Source organism: Bubalus bubalis, chromosome 8, assembly GCF_019923935.1.
Source record: "Bubalus bubalis isolate 160015118507 breed Murrah chromosome 8, NDDB_SH_1, whole genome shotgun sequence".
In the NCBI taxonomy this organism is placed as follows: Eukaryota; Metazoa; Chordata; class Mammalia; order Artiodactyla; family Bovidae; genus Bubalus; species Bubalus bubalis.
The window spans coordinates 112610485-112638102 of NC_059164.1; the positions used below are offsets into that span (position 1 = coordinate 112610485).

At 44.4% G+C, this 27618-nt stretch overlaps 1 protein-coding gene and 1 pseudogene across 2 annotated transcripts; one reads left to right on the plus strand and one right to left on the minus strand.

The window, feature by feature from the left end:
- Positions 1-157: 157 nt before the first annotated feature.
- Positions 158-27618, minus strand: LOC102409971 (GTPase IMAP family member 4). Of its 2 annotated transcripts, none has more exons than XM_025291780.3 (3): positions 27599-27618; positions 4934-4987; positions 158-1905 (listed from the first exon to the last, which is right to left on the minus strand). In XM_025291780.3, exons 2-3 carry the CDS (start codon positions 4971-4973, stop codon positions 980-982), a joined length of 966 nt encoding a protein of 321 aa, XP_025147565.3. In that variant the 5' UTR covers positions 4974-4987; positions 27599-27618; the 3' UTR covers positions 158-979. The 2 variants fall into 2 exon arrangements, with proteins under 2 accessions (XP_025147565.3, XP_025147563.3); XM_025291778.3 differs by lacking the exon at positions 27599-27618 and adding an exon at positions 8978-9090.
- Positions 11332-13458, plus strand: LOC112586430 (annotated as a pseudogene).

Below are 27618 nucleotides of genomic sequence, written 5' to 3' on the forward strand. Positions count from 1 at the left end.
GGGAAAGGGGAGGGGAGATGTCTGGAGGGTGGACCAAGTCTACACCAAAATCATCTTGAACTTTTACAAAAAAAACTGAAATTCATCCCTGTTCTTAGAAGGAATAGTGGTGCTTTTCAAGGAAGAAAAAAAAAAAACATTTTCCAATTTGCACAAGTATGAGAGAACAGAAGCATTTTATTAAAATAACAGTAAGCAAACAATTCCTCTGCATGGGGCAGCTGTTAGTTTCACAGGAAAAGGAGAGAACTGGTTATTCAGCAAACTGTTTGTTGGTCAAAGATTTCCTACAGATACATCTGAACACACCAAGCATTATTCCCTTATCTGTTGAATATCTTTTGTGCCTTTTGGCATTTCAGGTAGTTAAGTTCTGAAAGATCTATTTGCCAGAGAACTCTTTGTTCGTAATGGTCAGTTGATAAGGAACAATTTGAGGCCTTCAGTAAAATTATAAGTGAACAAATTTCCATTCATCTAGAAAGATTTCTATCAGTATCTCCTTCTGTAAGTTTAACTAATGCAAAGAATTGATCTTTCTAATAAACTATAAGGGTAAGATGATCAGCACCGTCTAAAGACAAAATAAGTGAGAAAAAGCTGTAAGGAGATTGGAGAGAGAGCTAGGGAACACATGATTCTCTCACCCACCAATCTAGAAAGAATCTAGCAGAGAAATCTTTTCTAGGGATAAAGAGAGAAAGCTTGGGGTCATCTTCTTTGGTCTCCTGCATTCCCTGTCTTGGTGTCTCTGAGAAAGAATTCACAAATAAGGAGCATCAATACTTTCTGCTTTGGAGTTTCACAAGTTGAGAATTTATCCTCTTCCTGTTAAATCAATCAAACATATACCAATTATCAACAGTGAACTTACTCTCCTTAGCCCTGAGAGTCTCAGAGAAAAAGGAGAATGCTCTGAGTTACGTGGGGCAGGACCACCCCAAAATATGCAGGAAATATAGAAAGATTTTCATGAAGTTTAATCCCTAAACAGAGGGAAGACAAAGGAAGCAACCTGTAACAAGGTATAGATGATTTCAAATATCTTATCCTGACTCAAAACATCATCTCTGGCTGTTTGCTGCCTTGAAACCCAGTAAGCTTCCCTTTCTGCCAATTGCCTTTCCATTTCCACCTTCCGCTTTTGCTGTTCAAGTTCATCCTTCAGCTTTCTGATTTCCTCTTCAAGCTCCTGTTTTATCTGAGCTTTCACTCTCTCGAGCTCTGCTCTGTAATTTTCTTGAAACACTTGGATTTGTTTCTGAATCTCCTCCTCGGTCTTCTGATACAGGCTATTCGTGTAGTATCGACCATTGCACTTGTCCACCACACCCTGGACCAGGGCCAGCAGCTGCTCCCTCTGGTTCTCCTGCTCAGCTCCTGTGGCCTTGTTGTTGAAAACACAGTAGCGATCTCTGAACTTGCGAATCAGCTCTTGGATGGCTGTAGGAGCATGCTTTAAGTAATCACGGAAATCCATGCCTTCTAAGTCATCTTTCCGGGTGAATAAGAGAATCATGTGTTCCCTAGCTCTCTCTCCAAACATCGTCAGGATCTTCTCTGTGGCTTTCTGGTCTTCCAGCGTGTAACGGCCCAGTGGGATGACCAGGAGCAGAGCGTGAGGCCCCGGGGAGGTCAGCACCATGCAGCGGGTAATCTCCTTGAGAGTCTCAGCGTCTGGGACCTCCGTGTCAAAGAGGCCAGGTGTGTCCACGACGACAACTTCTCTCCCCTTCCAGGTGGTGCTTTCTTTCTGACAGTTCTTGGTGATGGATACAGCCGAAAAGCTAGACGGAAACACTTTCTCGCTGTTTCTGAGGATGCTGTTTCCTGTTGCGCTTTTTCCTGCCCCAGTCTTACCCACTAAAACAAGTCTCAGCTGGGAATCTCCGGGGTTTGCAAGCCCTGGAACATCAGGAAACAGAAGACCCAGTGTTAGAATGAACTTCAAATGTCTCCCCTGCAAGGCTCCCGCCCACTGAATAAATATTCAACCCTGAATGTTCATTGGAAGGACTGATGCTGTAGCTGAAGCTCCAATACTTTGGCCACCTGATGCAAAGAGCAGACTCACTGGAAATGATTCTGATGCTGGAAAAGTTTGAAGGCAAAAGAAGAAGGGGGTGGCAGAGGATAAAATGGCTAGCCAGCATCACCAAATCAATGGACATGAATTTGAGCAAACTCCAGGAGAGAGTAGAAGACAGAGGAACCTGGCAAGCTGCAATCCATGGGCATGACTTAGCAAGTGAACAACAGTAACAACAGATATTTTTCAGGATCCCTTTCAGCTTCTTACTCTGACCTTGTGGAAGCAAAAGCTCATAGAGGAGGAAACAATGTGATTAAGAAGAGGTCTCTGAGTTGCTACCAGTAGCTGTTCTTCATAAGATAGGAGATAACACAAAATTGACTATGCATATTCGACTTCCTAGGAAAGTTGAAAGTTAATATCAGAGCAGTAGAGCACAGCAATTGAAACCTGAATTTAAACACCAAATCATCTACCAGCTCTTTCTGTGCTTGTACTTAGCAAGTCTCTGCATATCTCTGCAATGTGTCTATAAAGTCAAAGTCCCCTGGATTTGTCAGGCATAGACCCAGGACCAGAGGGAAAGCAATTGACAATCACATGTGAAAGCCTGTTTTTCCAAGAAGGCAGACCTTGCCAGGTGGCCCTTGAACTTAAGGGTCTGATTCCTGCATGAGGAATCCTATGTTATATCTACCCATTTCTGCTTTGAGACAATGCCTACATTATCCCAGGTACAACATCATAGACACTGTTACCAACTCCAATTTATTTTCAGAGGCATCACCATTCACCCAGGTCCTCAGACTGGAAAGCTAGGAGTCGCCCTTGACTCCCCTCTTTCCCCTACTTTCCAGACCCAACCCATCAGCATGTTTTCTTGGCTCCAAATCTGTTCGTCTGTCTCTGTTTTGAAGATCATCATTCCAGTCCAGATTCCATCACCACCCCTGCCTCAGCAGTCTCCTAACAGGTGTCTCCACTTCCACATTGTCCCTTTCAGTCTATTCTGTGACGTGGGCTAATCTTTAAAAAATATCAATCATGCTTGGGGCTGGTGCACTGGGATGACCCAGAGGGATGGTATGAGGAGGGAGGAGGGAGGAGGGTTCAGGATGGGGAACACATGTATACCTGTGGTGGATTCATTTTGATATTTGGCAAAACTAATACAATATTGTAAAGTTTAAAAATAAAATAAAATTAAAAAAAAATCAATCAAACAGAACCAGGAACTTGAGGAAACCCCTCCTGTGATGTCCACAAAATCTGTAGTTAATCTCCATCTCCCACACTCTTTCTGATGAAGTGTTTGCTGCTCCCTGAATCCCTAAGACAGAGTTTTACCCATTTCAAAACCAGAATCCTGGGATAAAAGAAGTAACCCAATGCTGCAAACACTGGATATGGGATGGCTAAGATTTATCTAAGAAAAAATGTACATAAGAATTCAGAGTATTCTTAATAGTTAGCCTCACAATAGAAGCTCCAACCTAAGGAGATCCCAGGGCATTGGTTGGCCTTAGAGAGAGGGTGTAGGAAATTCATGGCCTGGCAGTGAAAAGGCACCAAGGACAGTGCCAACACCACAACCATTGCCCAATGCTGATATGTGGCCAATGGATGGCAACCTCTGAACATGGCAGCCATAGCCACGAAGGAGTCCATCTCTGCACTCGTGCCTCTTGGGAAGGTGGATTCTCAGCTCTTCTCATCAGGATGCTGAGTCTGTTTCTCCAACCCTTCAGTCTGACTGGGCCATGTGACTTGCTTTGGATTATAGGATCATGAAAACATGGTTAAGCAGAGAATCCAAAAGCACTGACACATTGTGCTTTGCCTTCTCTTTCTGATTTTTGGAACCCTATACCTGCCCTGGACTAGCCTACTTGGTGAGGGACACAAGGCCCTGTTATCCCTGTCTGCCTGGCCGACCCAGAGCTTGCTGACCACCAGACATGTCTGTGAGGCTATCCAAGATATTGTGTTGAATCCTGAACCACCAGCTGAGCACCCACACATGAGTCAATCTGGCTGAGATTAGCCAGGTTGGTCCAGACCCTAGCACAGCCCAGTTCAGTTCAGTTCAGTCGATCAGTCATGTTCGACTCTTTGCGACCCCATGAATCGCAGCACGCCAGGCCTCCCTGTCCATCACCAAGTCCTGGAGTTCACTCACACTCACGTCCATCAAGTTGGTGATGCCATCCAGCCATCTCATCCTCTGTCGGCCCCTTCTCCTCCTGCCCCCAATCCCTCCCAGCATCAGAGTCTTTTCCAATGAGTCAACTCTTCGCATGAGGTGGAAGTGACCCTCAAAATTAAGAGCCAACTAAATGGTTGCTGTTTTAGGTTCCTAAATTACAGGGTGATTTGCTGAACCAGCATAAGCTCAAATGATAAAATCTATTCCTAGGATAAACGGGTAGAGGGAGGGTTATATGAGAAATGGAGTGATCAGTCTGTTGAGTACACACTCAGTGTACTCAGTGCTTAGAGTGAGGCCACTGGGAGCAGGGAAATTAGGGGCCTGAATGAGGCATTGATCACCCCCACATTCCTCCTTCCCAGTCCTCTTGGGCTGAAGAGAAGGGCAGAGAAACCATCTGGGAGGCCACAGCCCCTGATCCATGTGCCCACATGGCAGGAAGTAGCAAAGAAGAAACCTCATCAAGCCCGGGAGCAGTCAGGGTATTGGAACTCTCCTCCTGCTCGCTGTTAAGCTACATCACAAGGAGGATGCGTAGAGGGTGGAGAGAATGAGAGAGCAGAGCAAATGAGGGGAAAATGAGAAATGTGGTTGAAGATGTTTCACTCTTGTACAGGTTGGCTGGATGACAGGGCAGGAGAGACCCAGCCCTCCCCACCAAGCCTGGCTGCCCTCCCCAAGCAGCCTCTCACCGTGGCTAGTCCTGGGTTCACTGAGGTACTGGGCTGCCATTGTGGTTTGGATTCCTGGGAATAGAGAGACAGAACTATGTTATGTCAGGGAAATGCAGAACAAACCAGAAACATTGACTTCCTGTAAACAACACTTTCTTCATAAACTTGCTGCTCGATCTCTCCTCTATTTCTCAATACTTCTTAATTCTGCTTTCAGTCTCATTTTCAGACTGTCAAATTTCTTTACACAGATGTTAGTGCTTCAAGTGCTTCCTTGGCACTGGTTCTGGGTGCCCTTCCCGCCTCTATTCCATTATTGCTCTGAATGCCATTTATATGTAGTCTGCAGCCTAGACCCTTCCCAGTGTTACAACCTTTTCTATCCCAGTCAAATTCTCCATTTAGCAATTTTGTGGGCATCTCCAACCGATTTGGACAAAATGAAACCCTGACTTCCATCCCTAGCCTGGTTGGAATTTCAGTAAGTGGCATCACAAAATGGCTCATGAAGAACCTCAGGGTCATCTCTAAAACACTTCTTTCCTCACTTGCTCACAGTCCATCACCAAATCCTACAGATTTTAGTTCCCCAAATGAAAAAGTATCCATTTCTCCCCATCTCCATGTGAATCCAATCCTATCATTTGATTGCAATGTAGTAGGCTCCCAAATGATACTGTATCTTCAATCCCTCCTCTACTCAATAGTCAGAGGCCTTTTTAAAAGTTATAATCAAAGGATAATTGCTTTACAGCATTGTATTGGTTTCTACCAAACATCAACATGAATCAGTCATAGGTTTACCATGTTCGCTCCCACTTGAACATCCCTCCCACCTCCCTCCACATCCTGCCCCTCTAGGTTGTTACTGAGCCCCGGTTTGAGGTCCCTGAGTCATACAGCAAATTCCCATTGGCTACATATTTTACATATGGTAATGTATATTTCCATGTTACTCTCTCTATACATAGTCAGATGCCTTTTTGATATTTGGTTTTTTCTCATTTAGATTTTCTAATGGATTGTTTTTGTTTTTTATTTTTCAAATAGTTGAAAGTCCTTGGAATGATCCTGAAGGCCTTGCACGATCAATTTCTCTCTCTCTCTCTCAAAAAGCTTTAATCATACTGGCCTCCTCAGTGTTCCCTATATCCCCTAAGCTCTCCCCAGCTCCTAGATCTTTGAGGAGCACCTCCCCCTCCCCAGAGCACTCCCACCCCCACCCAATGGCCAACTGGTTTCTGCTCAGCCCTGAGACCTCAGTGTTTTGTTATTTCTCCAGAGGGGGCCTCTCCACACACATCATCAACCAACAAGACAGGTTTGGTGTGGAGTTTGTTCTAACTACACCCTAGAGTTTCTATAGAATACATACCACAATAGGAAGTGGTTTGATTTTTTTTACTGTCTCCTTGTAGACTGCTAGCTTTGTGATGGTGAACTGTCTGTGTCTTGCATACCCCATTATTCCCGAGGAAAAAAGCACAGTATTGGACAAAGCATGGATCTCAAAAACTATTAGTTTAATGAATTAATTGATTAAAAAATACCCCACTGTTTCTTGCCTCCTCTGTGATTGAGCTTTATATCTCGCTTGCATCTGGCTGTGAAAAAACTTATCTTTTCCTTATTAAAACCACATTGCTCTTGAAACATTGCATTACATTTTAGATGCTTTCTTTTATCACTACCTACTAAGGTTGGGCAATGGAGAAAGCCATTTGAAGAATTCTTAGCAGAGCAGATGTTAACTAGAACAGGCTGAAAATGCTATTTGCTAAAGATAGAGTCTGTTGGGGGCTGGCGTGAGGCACTCCGCCCATGGCAAAGGTCATGAGGAAGGAGGCTCGACATACGCAAAGGCGGGATCGAGCCTTAGGAGTCCCCCTGGAAATCCTCGAGCATCTACCCCCATAACCAGAGCCTGCCTACTTTACTACTTTGTGCTCTCACCTACACCTCTGGCTTTACGGGGGGCTGTCCCCCACCACCTCTTTCGGAGAAGGAGTTAACTTAGAGCTCCAGTTAATAAAAACTCCTGGGTGTGATAGGAATGTTTCAACCTACAAACTCCTCTGAAGGTTCTCTAGCCTGCCTGACAGGCTTGTCCGGCCACATGTGATTGCTCACAGCCTCCCAACCGTGAGAGGCACGAGATGCTTTAAACCTTCTAAAAACAGGTTCTTTAGAAAAGTTAGAAAGCTATTAGTATAAGTATAATGGGCTGATTTGAAATCGTATTGGTGAAGGGTTTTTCATTTGTTGAGCCGATGTTTACTGCTAAGTCTCCACATCCCCTGCCCTTATACACATTAATGAATATATAGAAGAAATAAGTATTAACCTTTGATATTAATCACGTTAGACCTTAGGCTAAGTAAATTCTTTCCTTAACTAAAACCCCCTACACCCTCTCCCTATAGGAGTGTAACTTTATTTGGGTGGCGTCTGTTTTAAGAATAATCACCCCTGGAGAAATAAGTGTCCTGGTTGACTGACCGCTGTCACAAGGAGAGGGTCATAAATTGTCAGCAGGCCCCCTGGCCAGAAGATGATGTAATACCCCTAAGACCTCTGTATACATTTGTATGAAGCACCTGACTTTGATAAAAGTCAGGACTTCTGACCCCACGTGACTTTTGCATAACATCTCAGTGTATAAAAGTAGACCATGGAAAATAAAGAATTGGGATCAGTTCCTCGAAAGACTGGTCTCCCCATGTCTCCCTCTCACTCTGGCTGAGTCTCCTCTGGAGCGCGGAACCCACCATGCTTACTAATTATGCCTGGGCTTCTAAGATCCGACCGGGGAGGCCTCAGTGTCTCCTCTCTTTCAGGAGAACGGAAGGACGCCTGTGGCCTACGTAAGTGGTGCAAACTTCTTGTCTTGAAGTTTTATTGGTCCCCCGCGTAAACCAAGCTACTCAGCCTCTTTTCTCCACTGAATTTTCCTACTGAGCTATCCTTATTCTATTACTCTTTATATCCTTAATTAACGTTTAATTAAGCAGTTGTTTCCTGACCCTCGCCTACGCCGTCTCTCCTTCAAATACCCTGGATCAGCTGGGGCTGGACCCCGGCAAGAGTCATCTGGTAGGAATGCATCAAATACAAATTTGAAGCACTTTCTTTTGAAAGTCAATTAGGAATAAGAGTAGGAAATAGCTTCTTATAAACTGGGAACTGATATCACCAAATTTTAAAGAATAAGCTTTGTTCATAAAGTTCATGTTGGTTGTGGGCGTTAGGAGAAGGAGTAAGATACCAGAAATAGGAACATACAAGGTTTGGGTTATTTCTTAAAGTCTGCTGTCCAGTCTGTGGGCTCTCCTTCAGCATTCTTTAATGCTGTTCTGTTTATCCTAGTTCAGATATTAAACCAGAGGCCTGACCTTGTCTACACACTGACACTGGATGGCTGAATTCTCCTCCTACTGTTTAAGGAACAAGCATCAGTTGGTCCCCTGCTTCTCCTGAACGGTAGACAGTAACATGGGTTGGCATCTCCCTCCTCCTGTCTTCTAAAAGCTTCTCTTCCCCAACTCAGGGTGAGGCCCAGGAAGAGACTGTCCCTGAGGAGGCAGGTCCAAAGGGGCAGCTCTGAGCAGAGGGTTAACTGGGTAACAGACTCACTATTTCTGCTCTGCGTGCTGGTTTTGCAACAGGGGAAGTGCTGAGCTGTGCCTCTTACATCTTCTCGAGCTTTTCTCAACACCAGCTTCCCACAGAATGAATTCTGTCTGTTTGGTCAATGCTAATCCTGAAAACTTCAAGTTTTCTAATAAATTCTATGAATGGTGAGAGGAATCATTTGTTTGTACAAGTATCCTCTGAGCCATCACCATGGAAAGAGGCATCAATTTGTAGGGCTCAGCCTTCAAAACAGATTACAGCCTAAAATCATCAAAAACAGCAAACAGAAACCCAATGAGAAATATATTCTGAGAGCAAGTTTGCAAGGAGATTTAAGATACAGATCCAGGGGAGGAGTCCCCATCCATCAAATCACACATTTCCCTCCCTCCCTCCCTCTCACCCCCACAAACACACTTCTTCCCTTACCTAGAAAATCTGGGGCCTGCTCCCTTCTCTTACTTTGAAGACAAGGCTGAACCAGGAGGTGATGCAAAGCTATTAAAAGGAGGAGGCAGGAGGAGACAGGAAGTGAGGGAGGAGCCATCCAAACTCACCCCAAAGACCTGCTGCCCCTGTGATCATCCAGGAGAGTTAGAAGTCTTTGCAAAGATGAAACTGTTTTGTGTGGTTCCGTATGGTTGCCCTGAGCCACATGGGTTATTGAGCTCATGAAATGTAAGAAGTGTAAATGAAGAACTGAATTTTAAATTTTATTCCAAATTGTCTAATTGAAAGTTACAGTTGAATGGCCACACCTGCCTAGTTACTACCATACTAGGCCATGCAGAGATTACAAAAGGGAGGGAAACAAGATGTGTCATGCTGTGAAAGTCGAGAAAAAACTACTGGGTCAAAACCAGAGTGCTGACACTCAGAGTGTGGCCAAGATGGCAGGGTAGGAAGACCCTGAGCACAACCCCTCCTATGGGCATGCCAGAATTATAAGTATCTAGAAAATAACTATGATCTAAGAACTAGTAGAAAAGATTTTCCACATCCAAAGGTAAAAAGAAGGAACCACAACAAGACAGATAGGAGGGAGTAAGGTCAAGACCCACATCCCTAGGTAGGTGACTCACAAATGGGAAGATAATCACAACAACAGAGGTTTTCCCTAAGGAGCAAGGGATTGGGCCCCACTTCAGGCTCCCCGGAGGGGGGAGGTCCTGCACTAGAAAGGTGAGCCCCCAAAATATCTGACTTTGTTGTGTCATTGCTAAGTTATGTCTGGCTCTTTGTGACCCCATGGATGGTAGCCCGCCAGGCTCCTCTGTCCATGGGATTCTCCAGGCAAGAATCCTGGAGTGCATAACCATTCCCTTCTCCGGGGGATCTTCCTGACCCAGGGATTGAATACATGTGTTCTGCATTGCAGGCAGATTCTTTATGACTGAGACACCTGAGAAGCCCCAAAGGGGGCTTATGCATGGGAGAGTGAGAAGGCATGGAAGCAGAGACCCCACTCTCAAAGGTCATGGACAAAATCTCTCATGCTCTGAGACCCAGTGCAGAAGCAGTGATATGATAGAAGCCTGAGGGAGACCCACTTGCTGATCTTGGAGAGCCGCCCAGAGAGGCAGGAGGCAACTGTATATATATATATATATATTTTTTTTTTTTTTTTTTCAGGGATTTGAAGAATCAATATTGTGAAAATGTCTGTCACGATACTGTTCTACACTATCCAATGTAATCTACAGACTCAATGCAATTTCTATCAAATAACCAGTGGCATTTCTCACAGAATTAAAACACAAAATTTTACTATTTGTATGGGAACACAAATGACCCTGGATAGCTAAAACAATCTTGCCAATAAAATGAACAACATGGAAGAAGTGGACAAATTCTTAGAAAGGTACAATCTCCCAACAGTGAACCAGGAAAAAATCAAATATATGAATAGACCAATAACCAGTTCTATAGTCTCCGTATTGGGAAATCTAACCGGGTCTCACACTTGACAGGTGGGGATACTGGTAAAGAATCCACCCACAATGCAGGAGACCAGGGTCGAGAAGATCCCCTGGAGAAGGAAATGGCTACACACTAGAGTATTCTGGCCTGGAGAATTCCATGGACTGTATAGTCCATGGGTTCACAAGGATTCGGACACAACTGAGTGACTTTCACTTTCACAATAACTAATTATGAAACTGAATGTGTTATTCAGACCAAGAAACAAAGTCCAGGACCAGATGGCTTCACAAGTGAATTCTATAAAACATTTATGAAAATGTTAACAGCTATCCTCCTCAAATGATTTTTAAAAATTGCTGAGGAAGAAATACTTCTGAACTCATTGTATGAGGCCAGCATCACTCTGATATCAAAATCAGAAAAGATAACACACAAAAAGAAATGTATAGGCCAATATCGCTGATGAACATATATGCAAATGTCCTCAACAAAATATCAACAAACCATGCTGGGCTTTCACTCTAGAGTCACCTTCTGCACCTCCTAGATGGTGCCTGCATGCCACTCCCCTGCCCTGCCTGGCTGGGCCCTCCTCTTCCAGGGACCAGGCAATGGGTGGGCAAGGGGTCGATGGGTTAAAGGGACGCTGGCCTGGAGGTGGGCTGCCTCTGCCCACACCACCTTATCCCCTCAGTCCCGCCATGGTGGAAGATGCTCCTTGAAGGCAGGTTGTATGTGGGTGGCCCAGAATCAAGCGGTTTGGAAAAGTCTCTTGACCCGGAAATCACAGAGAGCTAGTCCAAAGTAGAAGGAATGCACTCAAACTAGCTTGGCCTGAAGGTAGAAAGTGAGAAGAGAGTCCTGCACCAGTTGCATTGAGAGATGAAGAGCTCCTGTGTGAATTCGCCAATCTGATTTCTTGCTCAGGGAGGCTGGAACATCTATCTCCAGAAATGTCTTTGAAAAATAAAAAGTAAGATAACATTTCATCTGAGGACTCCATTAAAGGGAATAACCAATACAGGCCTCCATGTAGGATCCCCCCTGGAGCATGAAGAGGAATCACGTAACAACTTTCAGCAATTTGAGACCAATGATCATTGCAGACCTTATCCTAGGGTCCACTTGGAGCCTTAAGAGAAACCAGATACTAACTTCAGGCAATTTGCCACAAAAACCTACTGTTTCCAGTGCAATCCAACCAAACCCCAAAATATCATTTTTGGTTTCCTTCCTGTTTTGCAGTGGCTCCCAAAATGTAATCTGGAGGAAAACATTTTAGGAGATGTGATGTCTGGCTTGATTGTGGGCATCTTGTTGGTGCCCCAGCCCACTGCTTATTCTCTCTTGGCTGACCAAGAAAATATCGATGGTCTACACATATCTTTTTTTGTCGGCTCAGTTTACTTCCCATTGGGGACCTCCATCACATCTCTGTGGGCATCTTTGGAGTGTTGTGCCTTATGATCAGCCAGCTATAGTTGACTGAGAATTGTACAGAGCTGTCAATGACACTGCCCATGTTGCTCCTTCTTTGGGAATGGTTTCAGGTGGGAGCACACTATTAAGCCAGACATCAGGCAAGATATGTAACACAAGTAGCTGTGACAGTACGGTCACCTTTAAGGTTGGAGTTTTTCAGGCAGCAATGGGCTCTATCAAGTGGGCTTTGTTTCAGTCTCTCTCTCAGATGCCTTGCTGAGTGGATTTGTCACCTGTGCCTCCTTCACAGCTGTTACATCTCAGGCCAAGTATCTCCCTGGACTCAGACTCAGTTGGAGTAATGGTGAGGATTATTCATTAGTGAAAGTGAAAGTGTTAGAAGCTCAGTCATGTCCGACTCTTTGTGCCCCCATGGACTGTAGCCCACCAGGCTCCTCTGCCCATGGGACTTCTCCAGGCAAGAATACCCGAGTGGGTTGCCATGTCCTCCTCCAGGGGATCTTCCTGACTCAGGGATACACCCTGCATCTCTTAAGTCTCCTGCATTGGCAGGTGCATTCTTTATCATTAGTGCCACCTTGAAAGCCAAATCCCTGGAGAGCCCTAAGTAAATTTAAGAATCTGCCCAAGATGTGGTGCTTTCCTGGAAGCTCAGCTGGTAAAGGATCCGCCTGTGATGCAGGAGACTCCTGTTCAATCCCTGGGTTGGGAAGATCCCCTGGAGAAGGGGATGGCTACCCACTCTAGTATCTAGAGAATTCCATGGATGATGTGGAGGATTAGCCGAATGGATACAGTTATCTCATTTGGTACTGTGCTGTCCTCTGAACTAAGTACTGAAATAGCCCTGCTTATTGGAGTTGGTTTTTCTTGTTTTCACTCATCCTCTACACTCAGAAGTCAAAGACTTCATTGCTTGGCCCAACAAAAGAGCCTGAAATCTTTGAATCCATGTCTGCCTACAAGACCTGTCAGGCTAAGTCAGCCATCAAGTTTGTCCACTAGAAATCCACTCTCTATTACATGAACAGAGAATATTTTAAATCTTCTTTATAAACCACCACCCCCCAATCCAGTCTTAGTAACCAATTCAGTTCAGTCGCTCAGTTACGTCCGACTCTTTGCGACCCCATGGACTGCAGCCCGCCAGGCCTCCCTGTCCATCACCAAATCTCAGAGCTTGCTGAAACTCATGTCCATTGAACCGGTGATGCCATCCAATCATTTCATAGGCAGCTCAGAAGAAGGTATCAAAGAAAAAGATCAAAAGGGAAATAGCCGCTCTCAGTGGAATCCAGGATGAAGTTTCAGCACGACTTTCCCATTCCTTAGAGTTCCACACCATCGTGACTGACTGCAGTGCAATACAGCTTTTAGATCCAGCAGGGATCCGCATGATGAAAGAAGTTCTCAGGGCTTATGAAACCATTCGCATCCAGGTTCTGCTGGCTAAGTGCAATCCCTCTGTGAGGGACTCCCTGGCCCAGGGAGAGTACTGGAGAAAAGAAGAGGAAAATCTCTTTTACAGTGTATGTGAAGAATGACTTTTGCAGAAGACTCTCAAAACTCGAAAGATGTTACCATTGGTCTGAGCTTTTTCAGTGATTGAGAAAGTAGATGGAAGGAAGGAATACTGTGTAGCCAGTTTTTTAAAAGTTCAAGTGTGCAGCATTTTGTACCGTGGACCTGGAAATTGTCCCCCCCTGGAGATTTTGGCCTTTTGGCTGGACAGAACTCTTCCTTTGAAGCTGATGGCCGTCGTCAACACATTAATGCAGCAGAGCTTTTAGTTAGGCAGAATCAAAAAGAAGAAACTACCTAGGTTTTCAGCTTTCTTGCACATATGGAATTAAATGAGTATCTGTTGAATTGAACTGTAGTTCAGTTCAGTGGCTCAGTCGTGTCCGACTCTTTGTGACCCCATGAATTGCAGCACACCAGGCCTCCCTGTCCATCACCAACTCCCGGAGTTCACTCAGACTCACGTCCATCGAGTCAGTGGTGCCATCCAGCCATCTCATCCTGTCGTCCCCTTCTCCTCCTGCCCCCAATCCCTCCCAGCATCAGAGTCTTTTCCAATGAGTCAACTCTTTGCATGAGGTGGCCAAAGTACTGGAGTTTCAGCTTTAGCATCATTCCTTCCAAAGAACACCCAGGACTGATCTCCTTTAGAATGGACTGGTTGGATCTCCTTGCAGTCCAAGGGACTCTCAAGAGTCTTCTCCAACTGTAGAGTAGCCCCCAGATTTAATGACCATCTTGTTTTAGGAGATAAGCATCTGGACTCTTCCTTTCTCAGGAGGTGAAGGGGTAAAGATGGCATTTACATGAGAAGTCCTGGAGCCTGTTTGGCAGGGTTCCCTAGAGAGGGAGTAGAACAGATGTAGGGAAAGAATACTGTGTCTGCTCCTGCAAGAGCAGGTCAAGAGGCTTCCCGAGTGCAGGTTAGTAATTAGACAAGCTTGTGTTCACTTTGGGCTCCCCTAGTCCTTGTCTTCCCTGACCACCCCGCCCTGCCACCCCCAGATGGCACTCAGGTCTCTGACAATTCCTCTCAGGCAAAGTCTTACCAAGAGTCTAATGGCTAAGCAGGTTTGCAAAATCCTACCAGTCAGCCGAACTTTATACAGAACACTCTTGACGATACACTTGATGCTTTTAGACAGTCTTTTTGTAAGAACAAGTAGGTAAGAAAAGAACTCCTCAAAATCAGCCAACCCAATGAGAATCCTCCCTGTCTCTTCTGTGATCCCTACCTGTCCCTATTTCTGAGAACTTCTTCCCATTAAGCACTGTGTGCTTCCCATGGAATCTGTCCTAAACTGCTGTATCTGATGAGCAGTGAGTAACGAGTTGGTCAGGCAAAAGGTAAAATGCTGGCTGGGTAATTTTGTGTAGTCTTTACTTTTTTTTATTTGGCTGCACTTGGTCTTTGCTGCTGCACCTGGGCTTTTCTCTAGTTGCAGAGAGTAGAGCTAATCTCCAGTTGCAGGGAATGTGGGTTTGTCTTGCTGGGAAGCATGGGCTCTAGGGCACGTGGGCTTCATTAGTTGTGGCACATGAGCTCTAGAGCACAAGCTCAGTACTTGTGGCACACAGGCTTAGTTGCTCTGCAGTATGTGAGATCCTCCCAGACTAGGGATGGAACCTGTGTCTCTTGTATTGGCAGGAGGATTCTTTACCACTGAGCCACCAGGGAAGCCCATATGTAGCCTTTTAAATGAGCCTGAAGCAAATTGTTCAGGATAGATTGCAAAAAGGCATGATTGACAGCTTTCCTTAAGAATTTATTTATTTAGCAGTGAACTGTTTTATCCTTCCCATGATATTTTAGCAAGGGTCAACTGGAAATTGAGTCTTTTGCATATTGAACAGCTGCTGGTCATCTTTATTTACTCTGCAAGAAAAAATTATTGTAACCAATGGAAAAGAATGAACATAAGTGATAGTCTGCTTCTCAAAGAACATCAATAATTAATCTGTAGATGTTTTTAGTGAAAACAGAGTGAAAGCTTACTGCCATGCACCCTATTGATATACAAAGAATACTGATGACAGTGACAGCTTTCAACTCTATGAAACAAGGTGAAAATGAAAGTCACTCAATCATGTCCAACTTTCTGCGACCCCATGGACTGTAGCCCGCCAGGCTCCTCTATCCATGGAATTCTCCAGGCAAGAATACTGGAGTGGGTTGCCATGCCCTTCTCTAGGATGTCTTCCCAACCCAGGGATTGAACTTGGGTCTCCTGCATTGCAGGCTCTTTGGATCCTCTAAAACTATTATATAAGAGGATTTAGAAGCATCACATTCATACAACCCAGATTCTATGGGTGAATTATTTATGATAGCTGATCACAGATTGTGACATAGCAATATTTCCTTTTCAAAAGCAAGTACATCCAACATTGAAAGCTTAAAGTTCTGTATCTGGGCTTTTATGGGTGAAGAAAATAAACAGATTTTCCAAAGCTAGGACTAGGAGACTAGTTTATGTGAAAACAAATAGCACACTATTTTAAACAAATGAGATAAAAATAGCAAAAATGCAACATCAATTTTAACCCACTCCTACATTCTAAAATGACTACTGGTTTTTCCAGTAGTCATGTATGGATGTGAGAGTTGGACCATAAAAATGGCTGAGTGCCAAAGAATTGATGTTTTTGAACTGTGGTGTTAGAGAAGACTCTTGAGAGTTCCTTGGACTGCAAGGAGATCAAACAAGTCAATCCTAAAGGAAATCAATTCTAAATATTTATGAGAGGGACTGATACTGAGGCTGAAGTTCCAATACTTTGGCCACCTGATGCAAAGAGCTAACTCATTGAGAAAGACCCTGATGCTGGAAAAGATTGAAAGCAAGAGGGGAAGGGGAAGAGGATGAGATGGTTGGATGGCATCACCAACTCGTTGGACATGAGTTTGAGCAAGCTCCGGGAGTTGGTGATGGACAGGGAAGCCTGTCATGCTGCAGTCCATAGGGTTGGAAAGGGTCAGACGCCACTTAGTGACGGAACAACAACAACATTCTAAAACGTTTAAGTATTCATGAAAAGCAAAACTTATGAGTAGAGCACCTATTAGAGGGGGAGACTTAAAAAAAATTTTTTTATATTTTGTATTGGAGTATAGCTGATTAAGGAGTGGGACACTTTTAAAATATCTTTTTTGTTGGCTCCATAAATTGCAAGTGTTGCTTCTCTTTGGGGAGAGCTCTGCCCATCATGAAAAATACCTTTCTGTTATTAAAGCAAAGCAGTTTCTCATGAGCTAGATTTCTGTTTTGAGGTGATTGACATCATGATTCCATGTCATAGTGTCCTGAGTGTTGACATCCTTTTAGAACTTAAGTCTAGAAATTCAGAAATGTTAGCTGCTGTTTGCATTTGTCTTTTGTTCATTGTTTGTAGCCAATATTTGCTCTTTCTCTTCAATCTTATGAATAGTAAAATTTAAAAAATTAGCAAACCAAATCAAATAAAAGGGTCATATACCGGGATCAAGTGGATTCATCCTAGGCATATGAGGATTTTTCGATTTCTGCAAACCAGTGTGATATGCCATGTTAACAAATTGAAGAATAAAAAAAAACTCAATTATCTCAATAGATGTAGAAAAAGTTTTTGATAAAATCCAGCATCCATTTATAATAAAAAATCTCCAGGAAGTGGACATAAAGGGAACATGAGTTCAGATCAGTTCAGTCACTCAATCGTGTCCAACTCTTTGCAACCCTATGAACCGCAGCACACCAGCTCTCCCTGCCCAGCACCAACTCCTGGAGTCCACCCAAAACTGTGTCCATTGAGTCGGTGATGCCATCCAACCATCTCATCCTCTGTCATCCCCTTCTCCTCCCACCTTCAATCTTTCCCAGCATTGGGGTCTTTTCAAATGAGTCAGCTCTTTGCATCAGGTGGCCAAAGTATTGGAGTTTCAGCTTCAACATCAGTCCTTCCAATGAATATTCAGGACTTATTTCCTTTAGGATGGACTGGTTGGATCTCCTTGCAGTCCAAGGGACTCTCAAGAGTCTTCTCCAACACCACAGTTCAAAAGCATCAATTCTTCAGGGCTCAGTGTTCTTTATAGTCCAACTCTCACATCCATACATGACCACTGAAAAAACCATAGCCTTGACTAGATGGACCTTTGTTGACAAAGTAATGTCTACCTCAACACAATAAAGGCCATATATGACAAACCCATGGCTTTCCTGGTGGCTCAGTGGGAAAGAAGCCACCTGCCAATGCAAGAGATGTGGGTTCAATCTCTGGGTGGGGAAGATCCCTTGGAGAAGGGAATGGCTACTCACTCCAGGTGTTCTTGCCTGGGAAGTCCCATGGACAGAAGAGCCTGGCAGCTACAGTCCATGGGGTCCCAGAAGAGTTGGATATGACTTAGTGACTAAATAACAACAATGACAAACCCATAGCAAACATCATAGTCAACAGTGAAAAGCTGAAAGCACTCAGTCTAGGATCAGGAGCAAGTTGATAATGCCCACTCTTGCCACTTTGGCTGAACATAGTTTTGGAAGTCCTAGCCACAGTAATCAGAAAAGAAAAAGAAATAAAAGGAATCTACATCAGAAAGGGAGAAGTAAACCTGTCACTGTTTGCAAATGACATGATACTATATATAGGAAATCCTAAAGAAAACTACTAGAGCTCATCAGGGAGGTCAGTGAAGTGAGGATACAAAATTAATACAGAGAAATCTGTTGCATTTCTATACACTAACAAAGAACTATCAAAAAGAGAAATTAAGGAAACAATCCCATTTATCTTTTCATAAAAAAGAAAGAAATACATAGGGGTAAGACTTCACTTTGACTTTTCACTTTCATGCATTGGAGAAGGAAATGGCAACCCACTCCAGTGTTCTTGCCTGGAGAATCCCAGGGACAGGGAAACCTAGTGGGCTGCCGTCTATGGGGTCGCACAGAGTAGGACACGACTGAAAAGACTTACCAGCAGCAGCAAGCCTACCTAAAGGAGATGAAAGACCTGGACTCCGAAAACTATACCACATTGATGAAAGAAATTGAAGACAACACAAAGAGATAGAAAGACATATCACGTTCTTGAATTGGAAGAATTAACATTGATAAAATGACCATACTACCCAAGGTGATTTACAGATTCAATGCAATCCCTATCAAATTACCAATGGCATTTTTAAAGAACCAGAAGAAATAATTTAAAAATTTTCTATGGAAACACAAAAGATTTTGAGAAGCCAAAACAATTTTGAGAAAGAACAAAGTGGGAGGAATTATGCTGTCTGTAATCAAAACAATATCAACAGTAATCAAGACAGTATGGTATTGGAGCAAAAACAGACACATAGATTAATGAAATGACCCAAATCAGCCAAAATATTGCACGAGGTCCTCAAATTCCTTGGAGGTTTCACATTTCTTATCACCCCGGTCCTCCACTAAGGCTGAGAGAGCCAAGTGAGTCCTAAATGAAACTCTGACCAAATTAACAATCGAACTTCATCAAGATTGGACTAAACTCCTCCCTTTAGCCCTCTTAAAGGTCCGGGCCTTACCAAAAAACCCTCTAAATATCAGTCCATTCGAGGCCACATATCAGCGGCCAATAGTACCTTTAGGACCCTCCCCTCCCAGGACGGTCCCAAACTGCCATCCCACCTTCCTTTTCCCTTACTTGCCCAGATACGAGATGCCCTTTGGCAACATATGGATAACCTCGACCACTCTCCAATCTTCCATACCCATCCCTCCAAATAGGAGACAAAGTCTTTATGACAGTTCAGTCCCACTCAGATCTAACCCCTAAATGGCAAGGACCCTACACGGTAATTCTGCTGACCCCTACCGCTGCAAAATTAAAAGAAATCACCCCTTGGGAGCACATCACTCAGCTAAAAAAGGTTATGCAGCCCAATGATGAGAATGCTTACAGGCTAATACTTATCAAGTTTCTCACACAGACCCTACAACTCTAAAGTTCTCATGGCTTCCACCGACAGATGAGCCTGTCGGTTTCACAGTTACAATTATTTCTGGACCAACTCCCGGCAGGTATCTGGGTCTCGAGTCCTCAAGGATCCACATTTGAACACGTTGAAGATTATACCTTCACCCTGTGGCTGCAGAGAACCGTTTATAATTTTATCCTTTTGAAATCCAATTTTTCTCCATAGTCAGTCCAGCTCAGTTAAACATTTTTACTCTCCTAGTTCACTTTCATCAAGAGGCTCTTTAGTCCTTCTTCATTTTCTACCATAAGGGTGGTGTCATCTGCATATCTGAGGATATTGATATTTCTCCTGGCAATCTTGATTCCAGCTTGTGCTTCTTCCAGCCCAGCATTTCTCATGATGTACTCTGCATAGAAGTTAAATAAGCTGGGTGACAATATAAAGCCTTGACATACTCCTTTTCCTATTTGGAACCAGCCTGTTGTTCCGTGTCCAGTTCTAACTGCTGCTTCCTGACCTGCATACAGGTTTCTCAAGAGGCAGGTCAGGTGGTCTGGTATTCCCATCTCTTTCAGAATTTTCCACAGTTTATTGTGATCCACACAGTCAAAGGCTTTGGCATAGTCAATAAAGCAGAAATAGATGTTTTTCTGGAACTCTCTTGCTTTTTCCATGATCCAGTGGATGTTAGCAATTTGATTTCTGCTTCCTCTGCCTTTTCTAAAACCACCTTGAACATCTGGAAGTTCAAGTATTGCTGAAGCCTGGCTTGGAGAATTTTGAGCAATACTTTGCTAGGGTGTGAGATGAGTGCAATTGTGCATAGTAGTCTATCTTATATTCACTTACCCAAATGTTGGTTAGCATCTTCTTATCTTTTTTCTTTCCTCTGACCCAAGAACTTTTTCAAAACCCTAATCACAATTATCTACTCCGGACCCTTAATTTAAACCATACTCTCAATGGTTCTAACTCACGATTGGCTAAAGACTGCTGGATATATCTATCCATAATTCCTCTGGGAGATTCAGCCCTCCCCATATCCATCCTCGACTGGACCACTGGTAATATATCCTTACACAACTCATATCGTGGGGAGCCTTTATTCATCTCATATCTTAAACATCTTCACACGAGTGATCAAATCTGGAATTTGGACAAATTCTTAGAATATTTACTCACTGACCTTCCCTCCTACAACAGAAAACCTCCAATATGAGGCCCTATCATCTAGAAAGTAAGACTATTACAACCAGCTCCTTTTTGCATATTTAGAAACTCCCAAAACAGTTCATATGACCAATCCTTGGGCATAATCCCTAAACCCATGTGTAACCATACCTTCACTTTACTCTTTGCCACTGGAAAAGCTATGTATAATATTTCTGGTCCTACAGGACAATCTTTAACCATTATAGGACGATTACCCTCAGCATAGTCCTCCACTTCTCCCATTGTTGGGGCCACTTTAGTAGGGTCCCTGACCATTCTTCAACGAATGATCTAACCCCCTTCCCCTTGACTCCTCTTCGTCATCAACTTCAGCTGTTGTATTGAGACACCTGGCCTGTTGTTCTTGTGTGCAGCATCTACATACCTCTGTTTACCTACTAATTGGACTGGAACCTGCACCCTGATATACTCCAGTCTTAACTTTTTTATAGGCCCCAGTGATCAACCCCTACCTATTCCTTTCATTCCCAAGCAAATGAAATGAGCCATTCATTTCATTCCCCTCTTAGTCAGTCAGTCAGTTCAGTCACTCAGTCGTTTCCAACTCTTTGCAATCCCATGAATCGCAGCATGCCAGGCCTCCCTATCCATCACCAACTCCCGGAGTTCACTCAAACTCACGTCCATCGAGTCAGTGATGCCATCCAGCCATCTCATCCTCTGTCGTCCCCTTCTCCTCATGCCCCCAATCCCTCCCAGCATCAGAGTCTTCTCCAATGAGTCAACTCTTCGCATGAGGTGGCCAAAGTACTGGAGTTTCAGCTTCAGCATCATTCCTTCCAAAGAAATCCCAAGGCTGATCTCCTTCAGAATGGACTGGTTGGATCTCCTTGCAGCCCAAGGGACTCTCAAGATTCTCTCCAACACCACAGTTCAAAAGCATCAATTCTTCGGCGCTCAGCTTTCTTCACAGTCCAACTCTCACATCCATACATGACCACTGGAAAAACCATAGCATTGACAAGACGAACCTTTGTTGGCAAAGTAATCTCTCTGCTTTTCAATATGCTATCTAGGTTGGTCATAACTTTCCTTCCAAGGAGTAAGCGTCTTTTAGTTTCATGGCTGAAGTCACCATCTGCAGTAATTTTGGAGCCCAGAAAAAATAAAGTCTGACACTGTTTCCCCATTTATTTCCCATGAAGTGATGGGACCAGATGCCATGATCTTCATTTTCTGAATGTTGAGCTTTAAGCCAACTTTTTCACTCTCCACTTTCACTTTCATCAAGAGGCTTTTAGTTCCTCTTCACTTTCTACCATAAGGGTGGTATCATTTGCATATCTGATGTTATTGATATTTCTCCTGGCAATCTTGATTCCAGCTTGTGCTTCTTCCAGCCTAGCGTTTCTCATGATGTACTCTGCATATAAGTTAAATAAGCAGGGTGACAATATACAGTGTTGACGTACTCCTTTTCCTATTTGGAACCAGTTTGTTGTTCCATGTCCAGTTCTAACTGTTGCTTCCTGACCTGCATACAAATTTCTCAAGAGGCAGGTTAGGTAGTCTGGTATTCCCATCTCTTTCAGAATTGTGCACAGTTTGTTGTGATCTACACAGTCAGGAATAGCGGCTGGAATTGGAACTGAAACTGCCAGCCTAACCACCTCCATCCAAAACTATCAGGCACTATCTAAAGACCTATCAGACAGCCTCCAGGAAATGCCCCAATGTCTAATAACTGTTCAAAATCAACTCGATTCCTTGGCGGCTCTAGTGTTACAAAATAGAAGGGGATGAGATCTACTCACTGTAGAAATGGGAGGTTTCTGCCTTTCTCTGGATGAATCCTGCTGCATCTATGCCAACCAGTCAGGTGTTGTCCAGGAAGCTGCAAAAAAACCCTACAGATCAAGCCTATCAAATTGGCCAGAGATTAAGCAACCTCTGGCAGTCATGGTTGGCGGATTGGAACTGGATGCCTTGGGTTTTGCCCCTTCTCGGACCATTCATGTTCATTATCCTCCTATTCACTTTTGGACCTTGTTTCTTTAATCTTTCCAGTGATTCCTCCAGGACTGAATTCGAGCCATTTCTCGAGATCAAGTCAAGACTGTTCTTCTGCTTGAGACCCTGGCAGCTAGGATAGAAAATCAACATTATGGGCCTTAGACTTCCTTCCTCCCAGACCACAAGCCCCTGCCCCTCATTTAGCACAAAGAAGCCCTGAACATTGACAATGCCCATCTCTCTTTCTCTTTCTATATATTCCTTAGGGTCCGGAATGAAGGAAAGCTACCTGGCTCAAAATAACCTAGAGTTAAAACTCCCCTCTAGGTCGTCCCCACCATTTTATATAGAATAAAGAACTTTCTACCTGAAGAAAGGAATGAACATGAAGACTGTTTACGTTCAGCTCCCAGCCAATCCCAGTCTCCGGCCCGTCTCAGGAATTCCTTGCCCCAGTGGTTGAAAGTGAACTAATCAAAAGTAATCTTGAGGAAAAACAGACCCCCTCAAAACAATATATCTCTGCATACATATGTTTTCCATATATACCGCTCTCTTCTTGACTTAGTGCAGCAGTTCCCCTGGTCTGACTGTTGCACCTTCTCGCCTTATTAAAGGTGATCTGTTTCTGTAGAGTATCAGTCTTATTCTTTCTCCAAACCTTGCCTTCTCTAGTCCCTTTACCTTACAATGACTACATAAAAAAGCCAAGAAACAACAAGTGTTGTGAGGAAGTGGAGAAAAGGGAACCTCATGCACTATTGATAGTGTTAGGTAGTTAGAATCGGACACAGGAGTCCAAAATGGAGGTGGCTAAAAGACAAGGAAGGGGAAAGCCCATGAAAATAGAACAAAGCAAGGTCAAAGGAAGGTCCAAGGACCTGAGTGAGGACCTCAGGTAGAACAAACAACATTCCTGTCTAGCCCAGTTTATATAAGGCACGCCCACAGGGAGGAAAAAAACAAATAAAAAGAGGAGCCAAAGGGCTCTCTCTCGCTCTCGCTCTCTCTATCTCTTTCTCCCACCTGTTGGCTCACGTCTTTGGGTTGACATGCCCTCACGCCTGGAGGATGGATTTTCCTGCTATTTTCTAAATACAATAGAGGTGTAACACGGAGCTGTAACACTGACTTGTCTAAAAGCTACAACACGGTCTGTTAGATACCTGAGAGCTATAACACAGTCTGCCCAAGACCCGAGAGCTGTGACAAGCTGAGGACTTTAATGTCTGTCACTTCAAATCTTTGTTGTGATGAGACAGAACCGAGGAGCATACACTCACCTGATATCTATGGTGCCATGACTCGGATTTACCCTGGCTGAAAGAACCTCTGCGTGCCCCAGGAAGGTGGAGGCCAAGCACAGCAGGAGCCCAACTCAGCAAAAGCTCCCACAGTAGAAGCAGAACAGGAAGAAACCTAAGCTCAAGGGAACTGACAAGAGGCCCATCGTGCTGGAAACTGGGACAGAGAAAAATGAACTCAGCAGAAAGCTCATGCAGCTCAGTCTCAGATTCCATAAGACCTCCAGTTAAGGTAGGAGGTCCTCGCTCCTATGGCTGTAGGGACATATGCCTAATGAAATCTCAGTTCCTTAACAATCTCTAGTTTCTTGTTTCCTCAAACCCCCCGTGAACAGATGGGCAGCAGTGGGCACAATTGAGGGACTCTCGAGAGGGTATTCTTTGGTATGTCCCAAAGGCACTATCTGCTGGGCCCCAGTAGCTGTTACCCAAGCCAGTGGGGGTTCTTCTGTCCTTACTCTTCTTTGTGCCAAGGACCAGGCCAATGAAAACTGTGAGCACCAGTCAGATTTTAGATATTTAGCAGAATTTTCAGCAGGCTATGAAGGGGATTCCTTGGCACGGTTTTCCCACTGCTTTTTCCTCCTGTCCTTCAGATCTCTCCTGAGACTTGAGCCTGGCCAAAACCCAGAATGCCTGGCTTCAGGACCTAATGAAGATCAGGCTCTGATGTCTCATTGCAAAAATTCAGTGAGAGACAAAGCAATAAGTAAGAGGTGAATTTGTTAGGATTCAGAGAGAAGCGCACTCTTCAGGGTGTGGGCCATTGCTGAGGACAAGGGCTCTGGCCATGGAATGCTGCCTGGCTAGGTTTTGCTAGCCAAAATGAATTCATATGCTGATGAGGGGGAGGATCATCCCAACCATTGGGGAATCACCCACTCCTCCATCTTTTGACAGTGCCTTGGAGCTGTCCTGCCACCTCTGGGTGTGTCTTTTGGCTTACAGATTGGGGATTAAGGTTTACTTGAATTTGACTTGTCATCTTGGACTCAATTGATTTTAATCGATTTACATTATGTCCCTGTGCTATGTGCTTCTTTCAAAGGTCGTGCCCTGCCCCCTTCCCTCCTGTTTCATGCTCTTTTCCTAAGCCCCATCCAGGCCCACAATGTCACCTCTACAATCTTCTGGAGGGACAACCAGAAAATAGCTGGCCCTTGGAAGGGAAATACTGTATAATATCCAATCCATCTAGATATTCAAGCCTTCATCTTCCATGTTTCCTACAACATGTGCAATATCAGCATCTCTCAGTGAACCCCCTAGGGTGCAGGACAGGCACACAATACCAGCTAGAAGTCCATCAGTTGGCATCCCTTCAAAGGCAATTGGACTTCCAGGGATAATGTTTGCCACTTTGGGAGTTAGTCCTGCAGGCCGTTTGGGCTCAAACCCTTACCACCATTCTCCTAAATTTACAATAATACCCCTGGATCAAATCTCCACTCCACTTTAATGGAACATTTGGTCTGTTGCCTCTTGACAAATTTGTTCTTAAGCCAATGACTAACTCCTACAATCAGGACCCTGCCCCCTTGTAGGCAATGTTGCTCCACCCAGTCTATTATTAAAATACCTTCATGTCCCTAACAGGGCCAGATAACCCACTCATTTGTCACTACTTTCGTTATTACCTAAAGTGGGTCTATGACTACGAAATATTTACCTGTGGAGACACCCTAACCTGCTCTTAAGGAGGACTGGGGAAAGAAATCAATGACTTAAATCCCTTAGAACAGTAAGAGGACAAGGCTTGTGACTCACTGTTTCCCAGTCTCAGGGCACAGGCTTGGATTGCTTTACATCATGATATCTATTCCCATCTGTCGTGAACAAACTGGCAATGAGTTAAAATCACAACCTCTTAATCCTACCTAGCACTGGTCATGCTGGAGACCTTGGAGAGGCCCAACTCGAGTCTGGGGGTCCCAGGAGGTCAACCTGCCTTGACCTGCCTAGGGGTCTGGTCCTCGAAAGGTTGTCACACCTAAACCTGCTCAGGGATCTGCCAGTCCAGGGGTCCCAGGAGGTCGTCACACCTCGACCTGCCCAGGAACCCAATTCTCGGGAGGACCTCGAGCCTTGACCTGTCCGGGGATTCGATCTCCAGAACCCCTAAGCCTGCCTGGGGATCTTCACCCTGACCTGGGGATGCCTGGCTCTCAGGTTGCAACAGTACTGCGTAGGATAAGCTTCAGAGTGACTAACTCCTAAGAAAGTCCACCCATGGAAATAAAAGGAAGCCTATTACTTGTGGGACTATGCCCAGTCTCAGCAATAACTCGGGAGCCCAATGAGAACCCCATTGCCTTTCTGGAAAGGCTAAAAGAAGCCCTCCAAAAGTTTACCAATCTGGACTTAGACTCTTACGAGGGACAGGTGATTTTAAAGGACAAATTCCTGTCCCAGTGTGCATCAGATTAGCAGCAGGACCCTGCTTCTTCTTTAGATGAGATGGTCTAGACAGATGAGATGGTCCACCAATACCTTTTATAACAGAGGACAGAAGAAGGAGGCCAAGGCCCAGGAGAGGGAGAGAAGGAAAGAGACAAGGCATGCCCAGATGCTGGCTGCCCTACAGGGAAGCCCTATTTCAAACCCTGAGTCCTTAAAGGACAAGGCACAAAGCAAATGCCTAGTCTGTAGGCAGGTGGGGCATTAGGCCAAAGAGTGTCCAAACCGTGACAAGTTTCCTCAAACGGCTTGCTACAAATGCCATCAACAGGGATATTGGGCGGCACTTTGCCCTGGGGACCCAAGAGCCTCAAGGTCAAGCACCAAGCCTTCCCTCACGATGGTTCAACAGGACTGAAGCAGTCCACTTCAGCCAGCCTACATGTCACAGATAACCACCATGGGGATGGAGCCAAGGGCACAATTGGATGAGGCAGATAGGTCCGAGAATTTCTTGGTTGACACAGGGGCTGCTACTCTGTCCTGACTTCCTACTCGGGAGCCTTCTCCTCCCATATCTGTACTAGTTTGGGTGCTCCAGGAAAAACAATTACAAAAAGATTCACTTGAGGACTTCTTTGTTGCTGGGATGGACAAATATTTTCCCGCCAGTTTCTAGCGGTTCCTGAGTGTCCTACTCCCTTAATGGAAAGAGATATACTCACTAAACAGGAGACCACCCTTGTGATGGGAAGCTTTTCAGCCCCTAGAGCCCTATAGCTCCTGGTTACTACTGAAAATCCCATTACACCTTCTCCAATAGAGAGGGACCAAAAACTATTGGAGGACAAAATTAGCCCCCAGATGTGGGACCAGGGGATTCCTGGACGAGCCCACCAAGCTGAACCAGTCATCATTGTCCTCCGAGATCCCATTCGGTTTCCTAACCGGAAACAATATCCCCTCAAAAGAGAGGCTTGGGAGGGACTACAGCCTTTAATAAATAGAATCTTTGTTGTGGGCTAGTGGTCCCCACCAATTCACCATGTAACACCCCAATCCTCTCAGTAAAGAAAAAGGATGGAACCTGGTAAATGGTTCAAAATCTCTGGATCATAAATGCAGCTGTAGTCCCCCTCCAACCCACAGTATCCAATCCCTATGTAATCTTGGGAGAAATCCCACCCAGTGCCAAGTGGTTTACAGTCTTGGATCTCAAAGATGCATATATTTTTTTTTTTTTTTGTATACCACTGGATAAAAAATCCCAATATCTTTTTGCCTTTGAGTGGGAGGCCCCAGGAGAAAAACACCAACAGATGACTTGGACAATATTACCTCAGGTGTTCAGAGATAGC

What these genes read in the sequence shown, in the direction of transcription:
- LOC102409971 (XM_025291780.3), bottom strand. Translation starts at nt 4,973, where the DNA reads ATGGCAGCCCAGTACCTCAGTGAACCCAGGACTAGCCACG. An exon ending in TGAACCCAGGACTAGCCACG is followed by an intron (nt 1,906 to 4,933) that starts GTGAGAGGCTGC and finishes CTGATGTTCCAG; the next exon opens with GGCTTGCAAACCCCGGAGAT.